This window comes from Tenebrio molitor, chromosome 6, assembly GCF_963966145.1.
Source record: "Tenebrio molitor chromosome 6, icTenMoli1.1, whole genome shotgun sequence".
In the NCBI taxonomy this organism is placed as follows: Eukaryota; Metazoa; Arthropoda; class Insecta; order Coleoptera; family Tenebrionidae; genus Tenebrio; species Tenebrio molitor.
The window spans coordinates 12,843,181-12,864,179 of NC_091051.1; the positions used below are offsets into that span (position 1 = coordinate 12,843,181).

General features: G+C 34.2%; 1 protein-coding gene across 1 annotated transcript in view; it reads right to left on the reverse strand.

Moving 5' to 3' along the window:
- Nucleotides 1-20,999, reverse strand: part of LOC138133398 (visual system homeobox 2-like) — a 79,547-nt gene that overhangs the window by 35,609 nt on the left and 22,939 nt on the right. Inside the window, exons 3-4 of the mRNA XM_069051305.1 lie at nucleotides 8,737-8,821; nucleotides 8,215-8,338 (exon numbers count right to left, since the gene is read on the reverse strand). Of these exons, the coding sequence (XP_068907406.1) occupies nucleotides 8,215-8,338; nucleotides 8,737-8,821 (209 nt within the window). The remainder of the gene's footprint in view (nucleotides 1-8,214; nucleotides 8,339-8,736; nucleotides 8,822-20,999) is intronic.

The following is a 20,999-nucleotide window of genomic DNA, read 5'->3' on the forward strand; positions in this document are numbered from 1 at the left end:
AGGGTGCAAATCCTAAAAAATAACATAAAACTCGTTATATAAGGGCATTGTCGCACTCGTCCCATACAAAACTCCCCTACGGGTTGTTTTCTACACTTGGGACTCGTGCGCCAAATCAACCCTTATAAAACTCGTTCTTTAATATACTATTATCTACTTTGCGTTACTAATGGGCTCATTATTATATCGAAAACAGTTAATTAATGAATCGTATTATGAAACTGTTTTTGGTAACTTTTAGCTTTATTATATTGTCAACATCAGGCGCCAAGGTAAAGTGTGGAGCTACGAAGTAAATTTAATAAATATAACCTTACATTTTTATGAAACATATCTGTTACCAACCCAAGCAAAAGTCCCTACTCTAACATGAAAACTTGAGCAACCCAAATTTCAGGAATTAGTAAAGCAAAATAATACCTGTTCACGTTAGGAAGAACAGCTGTGGTGCAAATGACTGACCTGTTACTATGACAACTCTTATGAAAGTTAATGCCAAATTTGTGCGATTTGCACCACTAATGTTCAATCCAACGTGAATAGGTATTCGATAAAATTATATATTACACTCGTTTAATAAGACGTATTATCGCACTCGTTCCATTAAAGCACTCGTGTGATAATAACGTGTCTTATTAAACTGGCATAATATATAATATACTATTATTTTATTTATTTTTTACATCACATATTTTAAGACCCTCATTAGTAGTTATATTAAATATATGTATGTATAAATCTTATTGGTATCCTTTGTGTTGAAAAATTAACTCTCTAATTGCACGAGTGAATTAAGAGATTTTACTTCAAATTAAATGGTTTTAAGTATTTTTTAGTTGTCTATGTACCTATGTATGACCATTAGATTTGCAGATATTTCAGTAATTTATTATTTTTTAATCTTGGACTCAGGTAATTCTATTATTTTTTATTGATGTAGAAATTTAGCCGTACACCAAAACACATAACTCTACTTTGATGTGAAAAAATAAAAAAATAAATTAAATTTCTAACTTATCTATCGGGTGTTGAAATTGAATTTTGCAAACGTACGAGTATATCCAGTTTAACATGTTACATTTATCAAAGAGACCATCGTAAGATCGATCTTAGGGTCGTTGGGAACAACTTTCTGTCCTAAATACCATTTTCTAATAAACATGGAAAATGAAAACGTTAATCAAAAAGTGGATGTTAATTTGCTAGAGACAGCTTCATAAACTACAACATACGGGAAATAAACATACCTATCTTATAGGTACATAACAAAGCACAAGCAGTAGTAATCTGTAAATTCATTTGAAGACTTCGACGATAACTTCATGAGGTAAAATAAGTTTTAAATGTTTTTGTAAAATTTAAAATTCATTTTTTTTAAATATGTATACATACTCGTAAGTAACAATAAACTTTACTTTCACATCAGAATTTTTTTCTACTTTTTTTTTTGAATAAGTGATTAGTTTGTTAATATTCTTTACGTCATCATAAGTACATAAGTCTAAATATATTTTGATGAGATTGTAAATTCTAACTTACTGAAGATATAAAAAAAAAAATGACAACAAATTAAATACATACATAGTTAATTTCATTGCGATAGTAAATTACTTATGTAGATTTGATAGGTAGGTAAACATATTTTGATATATTTTAAATAATTATAATGATTCATAATAACTATTATTAATACTCACCTATGATTTTTTAAAAACCTAAATTTTGAACACGTAAATGTTTTTTTTGGGTGCATTTTAAATGAATAACTTAATATTCAAAGACCTTGAGCTAAGCCAAAAATAGGTATTGGCCAAAACAAATGCGAAAATATATTAGGTAACTTATATACTCGTATTTCTTGTACTTTTTGTTTTTCTTTTAAAAAATTGAGTCCAATCAGATCGCAACCAAATTTGAATTTCAGCCAATAATGACGGTGATAATAATAACTATATGATCAATTATTATTATAGTGCAATTACATACATATTAATAATCGTTCTGTAGCATAAATTATCAAGTATGATTGCCCTAGTGATTGAGAAATTCCCGATAATTTTGTGTTGGTGATCACGATGAATATCTGTTGTAAAAATTTAACAGCAGACACGAGTGGGTCACTAACAAACAAAATAATCTGGAATTTCGCCATCCCGAGGGCAATTCGATATGAGTATTTACGGAATGATCGCTGCAACTTAAATTTAGGCCAAATTAAAATTATGATCAAGATATGAATTCATATTTAATTAAAATTGTTAATAATAATGTGTTTTCTTCAAACAAATGCTATAAAATTCCTGATTTAACTGACATGTAAAAAATTATCAAAAAACTATCCATAAATTTGTTGCCGTGAAAAATCATAGTGTAATTCCAACTTGACTGGTCCAATTTTAAAAAATAGAAAATTTTCATTGGCCAAATTTTTATGAAGTGAATACTCTATGTAATTAGATAGGTACAGGGCCGAGCAAGAAATTTTGACACAATGGAAAGTGCTCTAGTGTGAAACGGACATAATCTACATGTCATATGACATCATTAATTGTCATTATGTTCTCTTAAATAAATTGTTGATGAAATGAAACAGATACATTGGAACAAAACGACTTAATTAATGAAATGATACTTACTTTATCCAAATATGATATTCGGATTATGATTTTGAGGTGATTTTATAAATATTTTTATAATAATTTTTATAAATAAAATAAAATAAATAAAAAAAGGCATTAACAATCCACTGAATTATTGACATTTTGTTGACACTTGACATAATCAAGCAAGGAGAAACATTTTAATTTGTGACAATACGACGAAATTTTCAAATGACATTGGGGACTACAATTTAATAGTCAACCACTGTACATGAGTGCTTTAAATATGATAATATTTTTGTACGTGCGCACTTATCTAAATAATAACACCAAAACATTTCAGTTTTCTTTTTTGTTTAAATTATTTCTTGTCGTGTATGAAAATTATTGGGTAGTCTTCTAAATATGTACCTAAGTAAATATAAATAAATATTTTGTTTAGTAACTACAAAGATTTTCAATTGTCTGGTGAGTTTGATAGTCATTCTTGGAACATCTTGTGTAGTATATCGCTAAAGCGTTTTTGGAGATGATTGACATATTTCTTTCCCCATAACATTTTCCTACGAACTATCAATGGATACATAATTTTACATACATATTTTCTTTCGGAGATACTTTAGATAGGTACTCGTTATAAAACCACTGCAATTAGGTGACAGACTTTGATTTGTAAATTTGTAAAACTATCGTAGTTTACGTTATTGTATTGATTTTTAAATATTTTGTAGTTCAGTTTAAAAATATAAACAGTCATAAAAATTTGCTGTTGAGATGCACATTTTAGAGCTGAACCCTCTGAAAATCGGGAGAGAATTATGAAATTCATTTTTTTTTTCCAATTTATCATTTATAGTCGTGTAGATAAAAAAAAAATCCTTATATTTATAGATTTCGAGCAACAAGCGGAAAACGAATAAAAGCCGCAAATTTTTTATGCGGATTTATATTTTAGAATGGACTACAATTATGTATAAAAAATCGAATTGTTTCTAAATACCTGTACTATTAAAAACAACTGAAATAAATGTCAAGAAGCAAAACATTATAAGTAGTTCTAGGTAGGTCTAATAAATTGTAGACAATCTAGAAATGTAAATTAAACTAATCACGTGATTGTAAATTGAATTAAAATAACCATTTTCGCGCAATCGTGTTGTTATAGCTACTTACAATTGTTGTTGACACAATCTGAAAGTTGAACTTAATAACCCTATAACGCTGTAAGTAAATAACGACACCGATACCTGATACTGAGGTAAGTAATTAATGACTTTTCCGTTGACCGCTTGTTAATTTCAATATTAATGAATTATTTCGTCTAAAATATAGTCTATTAATGGAAATATTTTTCATTAATCAACGATTTTTGCGATTTTGACGTTTTGATGATATTTTGACCTGGAACATGCATTGTTTGCACGTACCAACACTGCAGCAGGTAGTGCAGCAGGGTTTTCTATATTTTATAGCTCCATAACTGCACAATTACGAATTCACTTTTTCAAAAGCTGACCTTTTTGGTTATAATTCGCATGTCATATTTTTCAAAGGTAACTAGGTTTTCTTAGCAACTGTGATTTTTACGTGAAATTGAATATGAATGGAGTTGACGTCTTCTGACACCCTTTGTGGAAAAGTGAATAGAAAGTGTTGAAAAATTTAAAGATGGGCTACCCTGAGGACAAAAAAAGGATGGAGGTATTTTATAAGGTCTCATCTTTATCGAAAAAGATGAAATTGGTTTTGATTTGACTTTAATTTGAAATTTTGTCACAAAAAAAAGTTTGCGGTCAACGAAAAATTTTTGTAATCAACTCGTTTGTTAATGGGCGATTAATAATCTCAACTATTAAAGGCACTCACTTCTACCTTCGTTCGTGCTTTAAACAGTTTCGATTATTAATCGCCTTCATTAACAAAGTAGTTTATTAAATAACTATTAATGTCTTCAAAATATTTCTGTTAAAAAAATTACTTCGAAGCCATTTTTTTTCGTATAAGCGATTGTGCGAAAAACGTTGTGGGATATGCGGTTAGTAAGTGCCATAACAGAATCTCGGAACGTGAAGAATCTCGACTTCGCCTCGATTTTCAAACTCTTTCTCGATTCTGTTATAATGCACTTACTAACCTTATACCCCAATATACTATAATTTTAATTCTAATCCAGATTGTAAGACATTTATGTACCTAGTTCCATCCAAACTACGTTCCATACCTATGTTTCAACTTAAATTTTTAATTTTACGTATTTGATTGCTTCGGTTTCGGTATTGACAAACCGTTTTCCTAATGTTTCTCGATTTTAATAACTTGCCGGTCGGCATTCGAAGGATTGGTATCAGAACGACGAATTACATAATACTGTACAATTACCAATTATTTACAAGCAACTAAAATCGGATGTTGGTTCATTAAAAGCAGTCGTTTCTGCTCAAGTTACGTCATTAGTCGCGTTAAACAACTGAATGTTAGAACAAAACTTGCACAACTTCATAGCCCCCTCTATTAGCAGCAACATAATTACTTCGTTAGTAAAATTCTTGCCAACTACGTTCTCTTCGCTCTCAGCCGACAAGCTATCTTTACGAGTTTAATTTAATTAAGACGAGGTAAAATGCAAATTGTTGACAGGACTTCTTTACTCTTGATGTAAAATCATTAAGTTTACGCCTTTGTCGCCACCATCGTCCTTCTACTCCATTTACATTCCCCGTATTTAAATTTGTGCGTGACGAACAGTATTGCCAACGTATTAATTAAATTTTTGAGGCGCATTGCGACGAGTGGATTCATTACTTAATTATTACGACTTCTGAAAGGTTACCAAAAATGACAAAAATGACAGTCACCACATTTTAACAAAATATATTAATTTCTTCGTTTTATAAGTCTTGCACAACAGAAAATAAATATTACTAATTCAACTAATAATTAATTAATGTATTAGGATAGTACTTTTTAAATACTTTTTTGGCTATTTTAGTTCAAACTTTGTTAAATTAACCACAAGAACATTTAAAAAATTTTACATATTTTTACCTACACTTTTTACTACATTTTATCTTAAGTACAAGCAGTTTGGAGATTATTTCCACAAATGAGTTCGAATAATATTTTCCACGACATTTTATCCACTATTTATCTTTGAGTTGAAGAGAAATATTCGTATAGGGATCTAAAAATTTTGCGTTTTCCGATTTGTTGATTCAGCTGTTGTGATGAGATCTCGGTTTGTGAGTAGACACCTACTTAGATATGCCAGAAATTTTAGTGAAACGAGAGAAATAATTCTACGAAGTGTATTCTTTGTAACACACCTTGTGTTGTAATCAAGAATGAAACAGCAAAATTTCACGCTCGTGTTGTACCGGTGCCAAAGTGGCACAACAAATATCTGTACCGAATTAAAATAACAAAGTACCATTTCAACAGACACTTGGTAGGCACTCGCCCAACAACAAATACATAATTATGATGCCACAGTATTAACGAGCTAAACACAACACTATTTACAGATAGATGAATAGCTAAGATCTGTCCTATCATTGACATTTGATTAGTGTACGCGTGATTTTCGAACACCCATCTAATTATTTACAAGGTGTAACATCAATATAAAAGCGATCCATACAATAAAACAAACAAGAAACGGCACGCCGCTCCTAAAATCGATGACGTCAACAAAAACCTAACCTAACATTAAATGTACCTGCTTCAGACTTTCGCTGCTGATAATTATGGGTGGAATATTCTGACGATGTAAATAGTAATAAAAAGATTTTTTTTTATTTTTCAGTGAAAGGAACACAATGCGGTGATTGACACTAGACGCTGCTATAAATCTGGTATTATTCTTCACAATACTTCAGGCTAGATGATTTCATTCATACCGTTGGCAGCCATTGGTAGGCGGCACGTCGCTGGCCAATCCTCTGGCTCGACTTTAGCGCACCCAATCGCCAGGCCACCGCACTATGCTCAAGTCGACGAGCTTTGAAATGTTTTATGCACTGTACTCGATGATAATTAGTGGGTTGCGCTTGCACTATTGTGTATGCGTTTTCCTCTCTCGTTTCAACTTTGACTTTTTCTTGTTGCTTCTTCATTCCAGAAAAGAGCGCCACAAATTCCCAAGCTTAGCGGTGATGCTCTTATTTTATTAGGAGTTACACAGGAGGAGTAAATTAGCAAATATTTGTTTGCAAGTTTGCTTTCGTGTGGATAACGTTTTCACGTTTCGACAAATTAAACAATTTTCAACAATTTTTGTTATGGAGTAATGTAGGAACAGAAAAGTGATTTTTTTAAAGTAATTAACAGATACGTAATTCGAAGAATGTTTTGCCTAAAGTGACAGCCAAATTTTCAAAAATGATAAAATTCTCATACCGAAATAAAAACAAGACTGCTTATAATTACGGAAACGTCCGTAAATTTTGCCGAAATCGAAAACTTTTTTTCAAGGTTAACATCCATACCTACGGTTGCTTTAAAACTGACGTTTCTTTGATATTTCACCGAAAAATCTGCTTACCAGTGGCGTCACGTTTGGCAATAAAGCTGGTAAATTTTCCATTCTTACGAATGTAAAATGTTGCTCATTTTATAAATTTTTTCCATTATCAGATAATAATAATAAAATGCACAATTATGATTCCAACGTCTTAAATTCATAACGTATGATTTATTATAAAGTAGCATTTCAGGCCACAAATTGTCTACGCCCATACATTGAACACTTATTTGCATAGGATTCCGCTACGACATGACCGATAATTTGCAACGCCGGCTCTGATTTGTCTTCTTTTTGATCACTTTGTAGATATAAGTCAGAAACGAAAAAAGCACGATTTTCAGAGGGTGATTTCACTTTTGAAATGTGCATCTCAGCAACTGATTTTTATTTTCTATTCATTTACCTATTATTTTCTCTCAAACTAAAAAGGAGTAGTTAATAGAAAAAAAATATTTTGGAGATTAAGTTTATGCTGCAGTAATTACGCAATATTTACCCAAACTATTAATTCTACACTTTATTGTGTGAATAAACAAAGAGCCAATAAACAATTTATTGGTGAAAATTTACAGTGTTTTTCTTTTGGTTTTCCCCTTTTGTCAATTGTATTTTATTATTTCTTAAAACTATTTCCTATCTTTATTAATTGTCAAAGTGACGGAAATAGTTTTGAGAAATAGTGAAATATCTACAATTGACAAAAGAGGAAAACCAAAAAAAAAACAGTGTAAATGTTTTCGAATTGGTAGGTCGAATAAAATGTAATTTATCCGAATATTTAACTAAAATTTGTAATATGTACCTACTTTCGCTTTTCACTTTTCTATTTTTGGAACAATCATTTAATAAAATGCCTAACAAGCACTCAAGAACCCGAATCGTCAAAGTAATCTCTATAATCAATAACGCTCTCACCGTCAAGACACGTTTTAATTACCTTAATTAATAAATACATCGGTGTAGATTACTATTACTTCAGTTTCAAACTGTTACATCTATAATCACGAAAATTTTTTAACAAAGAATTATTCACTACTGGAGTCATTTTGTTCGTCCGAAAATTCGCTAAAGTGGCAATTATTATTGACTCACCTGTATCCGATCTTCTGGTAAATCCGTTTTCAGGCTGAGCATTTCCCTGGCGTAAACGTCTGGATAGTGTGCATCTTTGAAGGCCTTCTCCAGTTCTTCCAGTTGGTAGCTCGTGAAAATCGTCCTGCCACACACCCACCAAGGGTAGTTAAATATGTAACACAGTGTTCTAGTCTAACTATAACATTGCACTTGACACCTTTACGATCCTCGGATTATCAAACTTTAAACAAACAACGAATTATTCTGTCACTCACTCTTAAAGATGCTTAAAAATTCCAACGGATAAAATGAAATGCAATTTCCGACACAGGAAATTCTACTCTATCTTATTACATATATTGATCACAAGAAATCAGCCAAATGCAGAACAATATTACACCGTCTTTAGAATTTCATTAAACGAAACCTGAAACTTTGCATAAAATCTGTACTAATCGTAATTTCACACAGCCATGTTTGATACAGTTACATATCTTTCATCGAAACTCGAAGAAAGGAATTACTAAAATAAGTAGTTACCTATGACGCCTCTTCTTTTTCTTCTTTTTATTAAAGCTTCCTAAACCATCTGACATGGAGAAATCTTTGGAATTGTCTAGTTGTCCTGAAACAAAAACGTTCTTGTACTAAGTACTTGAAAAGATCTACTAGCTTTTTGATTAAATACAAAATTTTCAATAAAAACGACATATTGGAGGGGCTATGGAAAAAGAAAATTCTGAAAACGTACTATCGCGCGTTCGAACGAAATCCTGGCCTAGGAAGGCGTTGGAAACCGTCAATTGTTGTGCTTTTTTAAAGCGTAGATTAATTGGAGAATGTTGACAGCTAACCTAAAATTTAGAGCCAAAAAATTTTCTTTTTTTGCAATGTTGTACATTAAAAATAGAATAACGTAACGATTCCTATTCTCGAAGCAAATATCTAAGGGCAACCTTTGCTGAAAACAAACATATTCGATTATGTTCCGATTAAACATAAACAAATGTCATTCGTGTCAACCGGCGGGAAATTCAAACTTTACACTGTTCTAAACGGTTTAATTTTTCCAACGCCTACTCAGCTCAGGATTTCATTTGAACGCAGGATACATACTTCAACCGTACTAGGTTAAATTCAGGCACCATTTTCTTCGTTTCCATTTTTAAATAGGATTCTGTCATGAATAATTTGTATGCTGGAGTGAAGATCATTTTTTAAATAATTTTCATATACCTAAATGTCAAAAATGACAGAGTATTAAGTTACGCCGTACGTTTTCACATATTGTATTTCCTCATTTGTCTCGATATCCTTTTTTTTTGTTGTACTATTTTATTTCATTTTTGTTGTCCATATTTAGGTGTGTATGTCTTTTGAAATGTGCATATTTTCATTCATAAAAGATTTATTGCAAATTTTTGTTGTGGGTGCAGAGGGTGAGGAAAGGCAAATATTTTAATTATGAATATAATTTCTACACATTGTGGTCAGGGTCGTAAAATGCGGGCGAAATGGTCAATAAACTAGTCTCCCCTATTACGAGATCGGTTTATTCTCTACTCATTAAGCTCAACTTTTCACATATAGTACATATGAATCAAAATGATTTTCACGCATCCCTTAAAAGCACAGATAATGCAGACATATGAAAGAGTTAAAAGCTTTTAGGGGTAGTACAGTGAAAACCATTGTTTCAGCCAGAACACGATGATTTGGTGGTGAGACAATCGTCGGTTATTTTTGTGTGAACAATAATTATTAATTTTAAATGTTGAGGCGGGGGTTGAAATATCGACCGATATCCGAATGATTTTTCTAGGGGTAGAGTGATTGCAGCAATGTTGAGGATACTTTGAAATAAAGCGAATTTCCGAGCGCTCGTCGCAATTACCTAGGGTTGCGGTATTCTTTATTGGAAATTCCAAAGCTAGTCAGTTAATTTCGAAAGCAGAATGAGTATAAAATCCCTCTCCCTAAATGCCCTAAATAGCTTTAGCGCCATCTTAATTCACTTAACATTCCCGTCTGCACGCGATACGCTCCGTGCCTTCAACCACTTCGCCTTATTATTACCACAGTTTCACAAAACGCGGTACAGATAGGCATTGTTTTTGTCCTGCGTGGATTGATTTACGCCGGCCAAAAATAAAAACCCCAAATTGCGTAATTTAACCGCAACCATCAGCGGATAAGGGCGGTTCAGTAATCGGATGCGGACTGTACCGACTTATGAAATACCATAGGGCCATTAGCGCAATTTATGGACGACAGACCCGTTGATTGCCCGTACCCTGTTTGCTTTCACCCCTTCTACATCCCGAAAATACTTAATAACTTTACAGATAAATTAACCGCTGTCCTTTTCCGCCGACCCGAATTAACAACAGATCAAATTAAAAAATCGACCTGGGATTAACCGGTTATTTTGGAAACGACGAGTCGGTGCGAGGAACCTCGCCTGTCAGCCTGAGGGATCATGGCTGTGCGTGCCCCCCGGGGAGGGCGGCGGCCCCCGGGAAATGGCTGCACTTCACTTGGGCATAATTGAATTTTCAAACCGGTAGATTATTGGGCAGGAGATTGCTCCGGCCTCCCTGCGTTGATTAGTTATTTCGTTTCGTTTTCTGGATTACGACATATGGGTAATTTTAAACTTGGATAAGCTTCGATTTCTTATTCCGTCTTTGCACGCTCGACTCGAGCCCGACCAAATTAAAATTGCTCACGAGACTCGAATTGCACATCCCGAGCACCATTATTTGTTTAGTGCTAATGTAATTCATTAAGTGAGTAAATGTCCACATGTTAGCAAGTGTATTACATTCCCTAAGCGCCCCTAATCGAGCGTTAAGTCGGTCTCGTGGGGCGGGGTAGTTGCCCCTGAGATGCGTCTCACCGACGATCCACTTCTGCACATGTTGTGCAGAACACTTTAATCGAATATTTAAATACGGGTCCAAAACATTATGAATAAATCGCTCCCCGGTCCACAACTTAAATAACCAAATGTCTAGACGGGTTAGAAGCGACTAAGAAATGCGTCCAAACTTTGAATTAGTAATGCACTTTATAGCCACTGCACTGTCGAGATCGTTTCCCAGTTCAGTTTTATGTCACCGCACTGCAGCTTGCACAAGAACTCGTGCACTGAATGCACACGTGTAAAAAAATTTAAATTTGTTATGACCCCCGAGAACGACTTCGCTCGTTCCGGTATAAAGTCGACGAGATGAGACTCTAACACTTTCTTAACTCGGTGTATTTTGCATCGATGCGAAGTTCGTAAAATTTTGCCAACCGAGTCTACAAGTGGTCCAGTTTTGGCAAAATGCAAACTTCTTAATCAATATGGGGAGTGGTGTGGATTAAATTGGGAATGACTGCGGAGTTTAGGAATATGCCAAGAGAAAAATTGCCAACCATCCGTCCAGAAGCTCCCGCGTTAAAAATCGTGGCGCAGTCACAATTTTAATCAAGAGTCGCTTCCTTCCAATTCCCCCAATTGTGTCAAGAGAATAATGAAGAAATTTTTTGGTTTCCTACAAAACACCATTCATTCCTTTCTTAACACCCTAGCGTTCTCGTCCCTCGCCAAGAAGCGCGCTGCAGAGTATTTATTTCCCTGCTAACATCTTCATTATACTAGGGGATCGGTTTAAATTACACGGTTTTTCGGGCGCTTTGTTTGACACGGATACCTTCGTCTATTAAAAAGTTGGTCGAGCGAAATCGGCAATTTTCTCCAGAAGAGGACGTATTTTGTATTTTGTTTTGTAATGTGGGGGTTGTAAACGAATCGAGGCAAGAATAGAAGTAACGATCCATAAGTAGTAAATTTTGGTCGTGTAATGTTGGTAATGCGACCATAACATCCAATCAGGGAGGATTTATGAGCGGACAGTCTTGTAAATTCAGCCGCGGGTGGTCTCCAAATCCAATTGTGCCAACATACTAGATTAAGCCGATTGATATTTAGGGCGAGTTTCGAGATATATTGCAGGACGGAAGTTGTTTACGTCGATTGCAAAAATTTTAGAGACGTTTGCTATTCCCATTCTTTCGTTATGAAATGTCTAGAAAAATTAACGCGTAAAGATTTTATGAAAATAAATCGAAGTGAAAGCTTCAATTACCGACTGAACATTTAAACTCCGTAATTATATTTTATTGTTGTTCGATCATGTTTAAAAAAAATATGAACCGTGAAAATCATCGTCAAACTTTTTCTCCAAAACAAATTTCCGGTTTGGGAGTGGTTAAGACAGCGCACAGGTCCAAATTAATTAAAAGAAACAATACATGGTTCACTATTTTATTAATTGGATTTAAAATACGCTGCACTACATTTATTGTTAAAACTCCATCGCATTGTAATGCGATTTTAGAGTAAAAATTAAAAAAAAAAAACAATTAATTGCTTGATGGAAAATAGTAGTTTATTTAACGAGTTCATGTGTAAATTGAGCTTTTTTTGGCATGAGTGGGCCAGTTTAAAACGCGAGTGAAACGAGCGTTTTAAAGGCCCACTAGTGGCAAAAAGGCCAATTTACCCAAGAACGAGTTGAATACAATGTTTTTTTGTTCGACGAGCCCCTTAAAGGCTCCAAAACGCTTAAAACCTTTAAAATTAACTTGACGTTTCGTTTTGACAAGTTGTCACATTTAGCAAAATCCGTTCACACAGGAGAAAATTCTCAAATTCTGACAATCGAACAAAAAAAATATTTTATTCAAAAAATATAAATTATGACAAAACGGTTGGAAATAGACATATACAATGTTAATGAAAGTTAAAATTTACATTTACCTACATGTATGTAGTGTCAGAAATGATAGTTGCCATTTAGAAAAATAAAGTTTTCGACCTTTTGTGAATATCAATTTTGAAAAATTGCAGTAGGCGTGTGATACATAAAAAAATGTCGTTAATAGCGGAGAAGATCCTCCAAACCTTTAGAAATTCAATTTAAAAAAAATCTACTATTTATTTCCAATGGTTCAGGAGTTATACATTTTTTAATGAAGCCCTGAAATCCCACTTTTTTGCACAAAAAGATGACAAATAGGTGTTGACAAAAAGGCGTTCTAAACTCAAAATTTAACGTAGAATTCAAATTTAAAATCAATATGGGGCCTTCCGTTAAAAAAAAATATATGGCGTCTATTTCCGGTATTTCCGTACGTAAGTGTCGCCATTTTGAAATTATTTTAATTTTCATATATAATATACCAAGGGACAGATATATTGCCGGAAATTTTTTCGAGCAGTCTTCACACACGAGTGTTTGTAGCAAGAAAATTACACGAGGGCGCCAGCCCGAGGGTAATTTTGAGCGACAAACACGAGTGTTGGACTGCAAGAAAAAATTTCTGGCGATATATATCTGTCCCGAGGTATATTCGGAAGAGAATCGCCCGAAAAAATTTTTCCCTAGGTCAATTATATCGGAAATTTTCCCTAGGGAAAATTTCCGCTTAATTAAATTGTGATTGGTTGCTATTCAAACAATTCGGAGTTGTGATTTGTCAATATAAGTCATGTGACATTTGAGGGCGATTCTCATATTAAAATGATTTTGGAAAATCAGAAAGTTTCTAACGAACGGACTACGTGAATCAGACTGTATACAGGGTGTTTTGGAAGTTGAGGCGTTCCTTCTAACACTAGGTATATTCTTAAGTATTCTTAAGTATTTTAGCTTAAATATTCTCAGTAAAATGTTTGTATTAACGGAGATAATTGATTGTATATTTTTATAATTTTGAGTCCGGGCCTGTCTATTTCTCCGCTCAGCGGAAATCAGAAATGTGACAAGATTGTTCTAAGTAGTCCGACAAAATTGTCGAAAATAATTGGACGCTCGTAAGTTAGCACGTATTAAGCCAATAACCAATTTGTGTCAACGTTTTCAACTTTGTCTAGAAGCAGCTCGGCGTAACAGGATAGTAAATTGGACTAGTGCCGCCATTAAATTAGAATACAATTGAACAAAAAGGAATTAAAAGTCTCGGCGGGTGCACGAAAGCGTGACGTTCGTAGAACGCGTCAACCATGATGCCGGTGTTTTCACACCTTAGCTAACCCTTCGTGTCCGTTAAGGGCTCGTAGGTGGAGCTCTCGAGCAGTTCACACCTCGTATTTCATTCACAGCGAGCCCTTTATCCCTGGAATCACATGGCCCTTTGTTTATACGCGCTGGTTTGTTTCGCGTCAGAAATGCGATACGGTAAAAGGACGAGAACAGGTACTTAAATGGTATTTATTTGCATTTTTCTGCGGTAAAAATCCGCCGCCGTAAATTGTGTAAACAAATTTGAGTTTCCGAAATTAATTAATTCGAAGCGGATATGATTAGTTATTGGAAGTTTCAATGAACGATGGGAGCGTATTTGTTGGGTAAACATCTGTCAACAGACCTCCCTTTTTACCGGTAACCTGTCATTATCTTTTATCATGAAAATGACGAGTCCGATTACGGCGAATAACGCTGGGTATCTCCTCCATCGCTCTTTATACCTACACTGTATTTACCTAACCCGCTCCGGTTCAAAGGGTTACGTGCGAGGGGTTAACATATTTGATTCTTTGTCCAGATAACTACTTTAGGTAGACACATTTTCAGGCTTGTTATTGGACCAATCACATTCACGGCTATAATTATGGATGGGTGCATGTCATCGCTGAAGGGCTGTTCAAATGTCACAGATGACAGAATTCACGCCTTTCATGTCGCACTGTTCAGCACCATTACCTTTAATTCATTTCAACACTTTTTTTCACTAACGGACAACTAATTAATTGACTTTAGGTACGGTGTGGGCGGTGGAATTCTAGTAATTATGAAAATAATTAATGCGGTTTATCTTAATTGCATCTTATGGAACCATCCAAGAAGAGTAATTAATAAGCCGAAATTTTTGATGACTTCTTTGTTAATTTCACGTTTGCCAACAAGCTGATTTTTAAATATTATTTACTTTATTCATTTGTATTGTGCGATCGAGTCAGCCTTGGAGACGAAACCACAACATGTCTTCTCCAATTGATATGTTTAATTGTGGTGTCTAAAGTTACGCGATTTTAACACTTTAATAAAATTAATTTTAATTGATATACTTATTCGATGTTTTAATCAGATCCAGACAAACTGCAGCCTTTACAACTAATGTTTTGAGGTTCATTTAAAATTTTCATTAGATTTCTTGGTAGACATTTTGTTGTAATCTGCACACGTTTACGTTAAACGTCAACAGCTTCCTTCTCGCTTCCGCCATTTTCTCTTTTCCTTTCTTCATTTTTTATGACAATTATCACAGGATAGGTACAGTTTGTGATTTCAAACCCAAAACCATGAACAAAAAAGTAGATAAGGGGCGTCTATAAAACAAAACATGTGAGGTAACGTGAATTTTATTGAAACTTCACTCAATGAAATTCATTTTTCTTCTTTTACTTTATGTTTCAATATTTTGATAACCAAAAATCATTTTGCATCATAAATTTTCATTTGTTGGTGTTGATTTTGACAATTTTTTCTATTTTTAATTTCATGATTAATGTACATTTTCTTAAGATATGTAGGTACCTATTCTCTTTTCTTTATTATCTTTTTAGTCCATTTATTCGTTTTTTCTTCTATTTTTATAAATTCGTAAACTTCAAAATAGCAAATATCACAATTTTTTCTAATTCTCTCGATCAAAATAATATTCAGTTACTTTTAGATCATTTAAGTCTAATTATTTTCGTAAATATTGTTGGAAAATTCCTCCACTTTCAGTAAACATGTTTTTGCTGTTTTGCTAATTAGAATATGTAGTAGTATGTAGTTAAGAAAAATTTGCTATTCATGCTTTTCTATTGGTTGTTTAAACACTTATTGGAATATTTTCACATTATTTACTTAATCAAATCACTTTAATGGATTTTTTTAAAGCAGTTGGATTGGAGAGAAATAAAAATAATTTTTCAAGGCACCCTTGGAAACGGTAATTTCGCGTATTCACAAGCGGACGAAAAGTAGGTATGTAAACTTTTTCGAACGCAGACCGTGGCGCCATCTGTTGGTCTGCTTATTACAAGCAAGGAAACCGACAAAACCGATAATAGTCCTGTCACTATAAATTAAGTAAATTAGTAATTGTATTGCAAATATGTAGTTAATTTTTAGTTTTCTTAATTGTTAATATGTATTAATAAATTTATCTATTTGAAAAAGGTAGATATAAAATGAATTTGTAATTTTTCCAATGGTGTCTTTTGCTTTGTAGTTCATGCGGTCGCCTAAAAAATTTAATGTACAGCTTTGCCAAAAAGTGGCTTATTTTCTCCTCGCCTGTTTCAAGCCTCGGCTGCGCCTCGGCCAGAAAACTCAGATTCGGATGAAAAAGATGCACTTTTTGGCCTTAAGACACAAATAACTATTATTTGCAACAAATTCAAGTGTACTTTTTTCTATCATTCACCTTTTTGCAGCTTGCAACAGCATTTTTTTCTGTTACCTTCTTCAAGCAGTTTGTACTTAGATATTTTTATTTATCACATTTTTAACTGGTAGCGGTAGAGGTAGAAACATAGTTCTGTTTTGCTCATAATTTTTGTTTTTTTCTCTGTGATGTGAATTAATTAAGAAATTCCAAATAAAAACGTCTTTTTTGTTCGACACTGTCAGAATTTGAGAATTTTCTCCTGTGTGAACGGATTTTGATAAATGTCACAACTTGTCAAAATCAAACGTCAAATGCCAAAAAAAGCCCAATTTACACACGAACTCCTTAAATAAACTACTATTCTTTTAAATATGTAGCTTATTCTAACAAAATGTGTATTTTTTAAAATTACATGAATTTTTCAATTTTAACACTCGTTGTTTACTTAGGTGCTTGCCAATTAATTAATTAAACAAGAAAACTAATGGACACCAAATTATTTATATTTATTTTATTACAAAAAATCTTACGTAAAAATGTTTCTCACTAAAATACATCAAACAAAATACTTAGTCATTTTCTTTAGAATTATGGACAGATTTTCACAAAAAAATTCAACAATTTTTTCTATGTTAATAGTTAATTTCTTTAGTCGAAAAGCAGATTCCTACGGTGATTTTTGTTTTAGTTGTTGTAAATGTTTCTAACATCGTAGGTGGCTGTGCACTATGCTTTAGGTGCGCCTGTGCCAACTGGATGTTAGAAACATTTATAATAATATCCCTGTACAATAATTTAGAATGATTTATTTATAATGTATAGTTACTTCTTAGATTTGAAACGATGCTTTGTCATTTTTTAAATAAATAAAGGCACGACACTCGGGCCGAATTTATTTATCTATAGATATTATCAAGTAATTCTTTTGAAGACACTATTCTTTTATAATCATTTTCTATTCTTACTATATGCCTATACGTATTTTACTACACAACATTCTTGTCATCTTAATACATTCATATTGTTCATCAATATTTTTTAAATTCAATCAATCAAAAAACTTAATATAAATTTGAAGCCAATTTTTAAAAATAGAATCCGCCTGTCTAATAAAAGAAAATTTAGGTTGCACAGTTGCCGACTGCTATTATTACATATGAATATGTAAGTTAAAATAATAAGAATACACTGGAAGTGTTGTAATATAATTTTTCGATTATTTAAAACATCGTAAATCTGCACAATCATTAGATAGGTATTCACTCGAGTAAAGTTTTATTTTATTTTTTTTTTATTTCACTTTATAGTAAGTTTATAGTTAACAGACGCAACTCAGCATTTTCACAAGCAATTAATGACGATTTTTCTTTGAAGCTTCACCCATATAAAAATGTGCCTTTCCCACGAACACGCATAGGAAGCAAAAATCAACTCATATGTTGTCATTAGACGTAATCGCAATAATAAATCAGGCCAGAGTGAAAGTTAAATGTCGCGTCTTAAATAGAAACAAAATAAGAACAAGACCTTCCGGTGATGTTTTCGTGCGTTCATATTTTGCTAATCAAGATCTATAAGTGCGACTCTGTTGAAACAATTCACTTTAGCAGAGTTGCGCAAGATTCAACCAGTTATTATGTTTATTGTTTGGATGGCTAGTTTTAGAAGGCGCTTCTCCTGTTACTCTTAATAAGAAATTATCCTTCAAATTAGTTGTAGAGCCGGCGTTTGTTTACACAAACAAGCAAGATGTTCCTTGTCAAGCCGAGTTGTTTCAAGTTCTTAAAATAACATTTTAGTCAAGAAGGTCGTCAACGCGTGACATTTTTGTCGGTGCGGAACTTAAACCGTTTCAAATTGATCGCGTTTTCCACCCTAAAAAAACTGGAAATTTCATCGTCTCCTGATGCTTTACACCGAATCTACCCCAGCGCGAAATTGTAAAATCGACGAGATTAGCAATAAGAATGTTGATATTGATCTGGCTTGCGCAGAGCAAAGCAGCTCTTTTGGGTTTAGATCTAAAACAACGCTATGTAAATTGCCACCCAATTCCGGGAAAGGTCCGCTCACAAAGCACGCCCGCCACCAATAAAACTGACTGACTCTCTTTTAACACCTCGCGCTCTCTTATAAATATTTTAAAGCAAACGAGTTAATTTCTCACAGAGAGACTGACGTCTTTCCCAAAACCCGAGAGATTGTTAAAATTGCTAAACCACCCGTGACAACTCGAACAAATGCGTCTAAAGGCGTCGAGATTTTATTCGTCAAAGGAAATGTATTGGTCAATAAGGCGGCTCGGCTCTAGTTAAAATAAGCAGTGCGTTGCTGGATGGAACTCAAAGAAATTCGATTAGCTGAAGCCTGACCCTCATTAGCAATGTTATGACAGACGAACATATTGGCGGTGGCGCCACCGTCTTTCGGGCTCAGGTTTCGTCCGGGGCCGCCTTCTTGTGACAAAATCGGAATTTGTAAAAAATTTAACAGTGTCGCGCTGTTGCCAGATCTGTATCCATTATAGCGTCAACGTTGTCTATTGAGTGTGCGGGTATTTCTGAAACTGCAAACAAGTTTAAAAACCCTCCTGGTACTAACAACCATTCAAGTCTTCAGTGGGGTCTGTATAAAGAAAGTCGAAAACTTATTTGAGGGACTCCATATAACGAATAGGAATTAACTTGTTAAGCTAAAATGAACGCCTGGCGGGGGAGTGTGGAATTAAATTGAAAAGAATTTCAAGAATTTCAGTTATATAGCTTGGCGGGTTTTCGTATGGGGGATCGATCTGTATGGAATCAAATTTAAACACCTAATAATGGTCGGTCTAATTTGACATTCATTAAGCCAACAAAAGGTACAAAGGAAATCTGATAGGCGCACCACAGAAAACGAAAAGAAGCATGAATGCATGCACGAGAAATTTATTGTTATTAGTGGAGATGAGGAAAAGACGCGGATTAAGGAAAATAAAAACGGAGGAAAATGTAATATCCAATTTGTCAACCATTATATACTTCCAACCGATTAGACAACTCTAACAGGCTGTTAAAAGAGGCATAATTATGTTTTAAAAAAGTGTAGATTTATCCTTTTGGAGTTTTTGAAGCCGCCGAAAGAAGTAAAGCAAATTGTTCCTAAATAAGGGTTCAGAGGGGAAAAGAAGCTCCAAGCTATTCTCCAATTATAATATTATCAAGTTATTGGCGAGAAACTCTAATTGTCACTTTGGTTTCCAATTAAGACTGACACAGCGCCGAACAAGTCCCCCAATCATCCCTCAGACTCCCGATTTAGACGAATATTTATATAGGAAGATTAATCCAACGACTAGTTTTAATCCCCAAGTTAATTGATAACGGAACTGATTCCGATAATTAACCAATCCTTTATCGCCTCCCTTCACCCGAAACCGTCCCAAATTGCCACATTACACGACTAGTGCGATCGGTCGCGATAAATATTTCATAAAAGTCATGGAGTTGGGAGCCAATATGGCCGCGAAGTGGATGTTGTAGGGTCCGGGTTTCCGGAATAACTCCGGGTTGGCAAGGGGATGTTGATAATGAGCTTCTGACGAGCTGCTCCCTCGCAACGCAGTTATAACTCCAAAATATGGGGATCGGAAGAATTATTATACGGCGTGCACCCCCTCGCCCCGACCTTCGCACCCCGAATTACTACACTCTTACTTTGTTGATAACAAGCAACGTGATCGGGAGTTTTTCCACTGATAAATCGGATTATTTCGATTCCCGAATTGGTCCGCTGTAGAGCACGCAAACGGGCATGGCATTATTCACCGTTCTATTGTTTCCGGAAACACTCACGCCATTTTGCAACATGGCGCCTGCCATATCCTTCTCCAATAGGTCAACACGTCACACACGTTTCGTTGTTTCTTTGTTTGGTTTACCCCAGGAGTGCAATCGAGCAGGTTAATACTCGTCGGAACTGATTTATTAGGGCGAGTTTCGATCCCACCGTCTAATTCATTAAAGACGCTGCTTCGTTGCCTTTTTGCAAAGTTGCGAGGACGCGAACTTTTGTTATGTAAATGGAAAGTGCATTAGCTTAATCTAATTAGGCATTATGCGAGTCATTTATCAGACGCGCAGTTTAGCCCTGCTTTCCACTGCCTTCGCTGATGTATATTTTATGCACCATTAAATATACAGAGTGCGCGTTCGCTACAATTGACAATTATTTATATTACAGTTACCATTTATCACATTATCGTTCAGTTATACCCGCATATTTCATAACGCTGAACATTATTAAACCAAATAAAATAACGTGACTGTTATTTTGTTCTGATTGTCAGGAACGGATTTTGTCACGTTAATGTACGGAATTTAAAGGTGTAA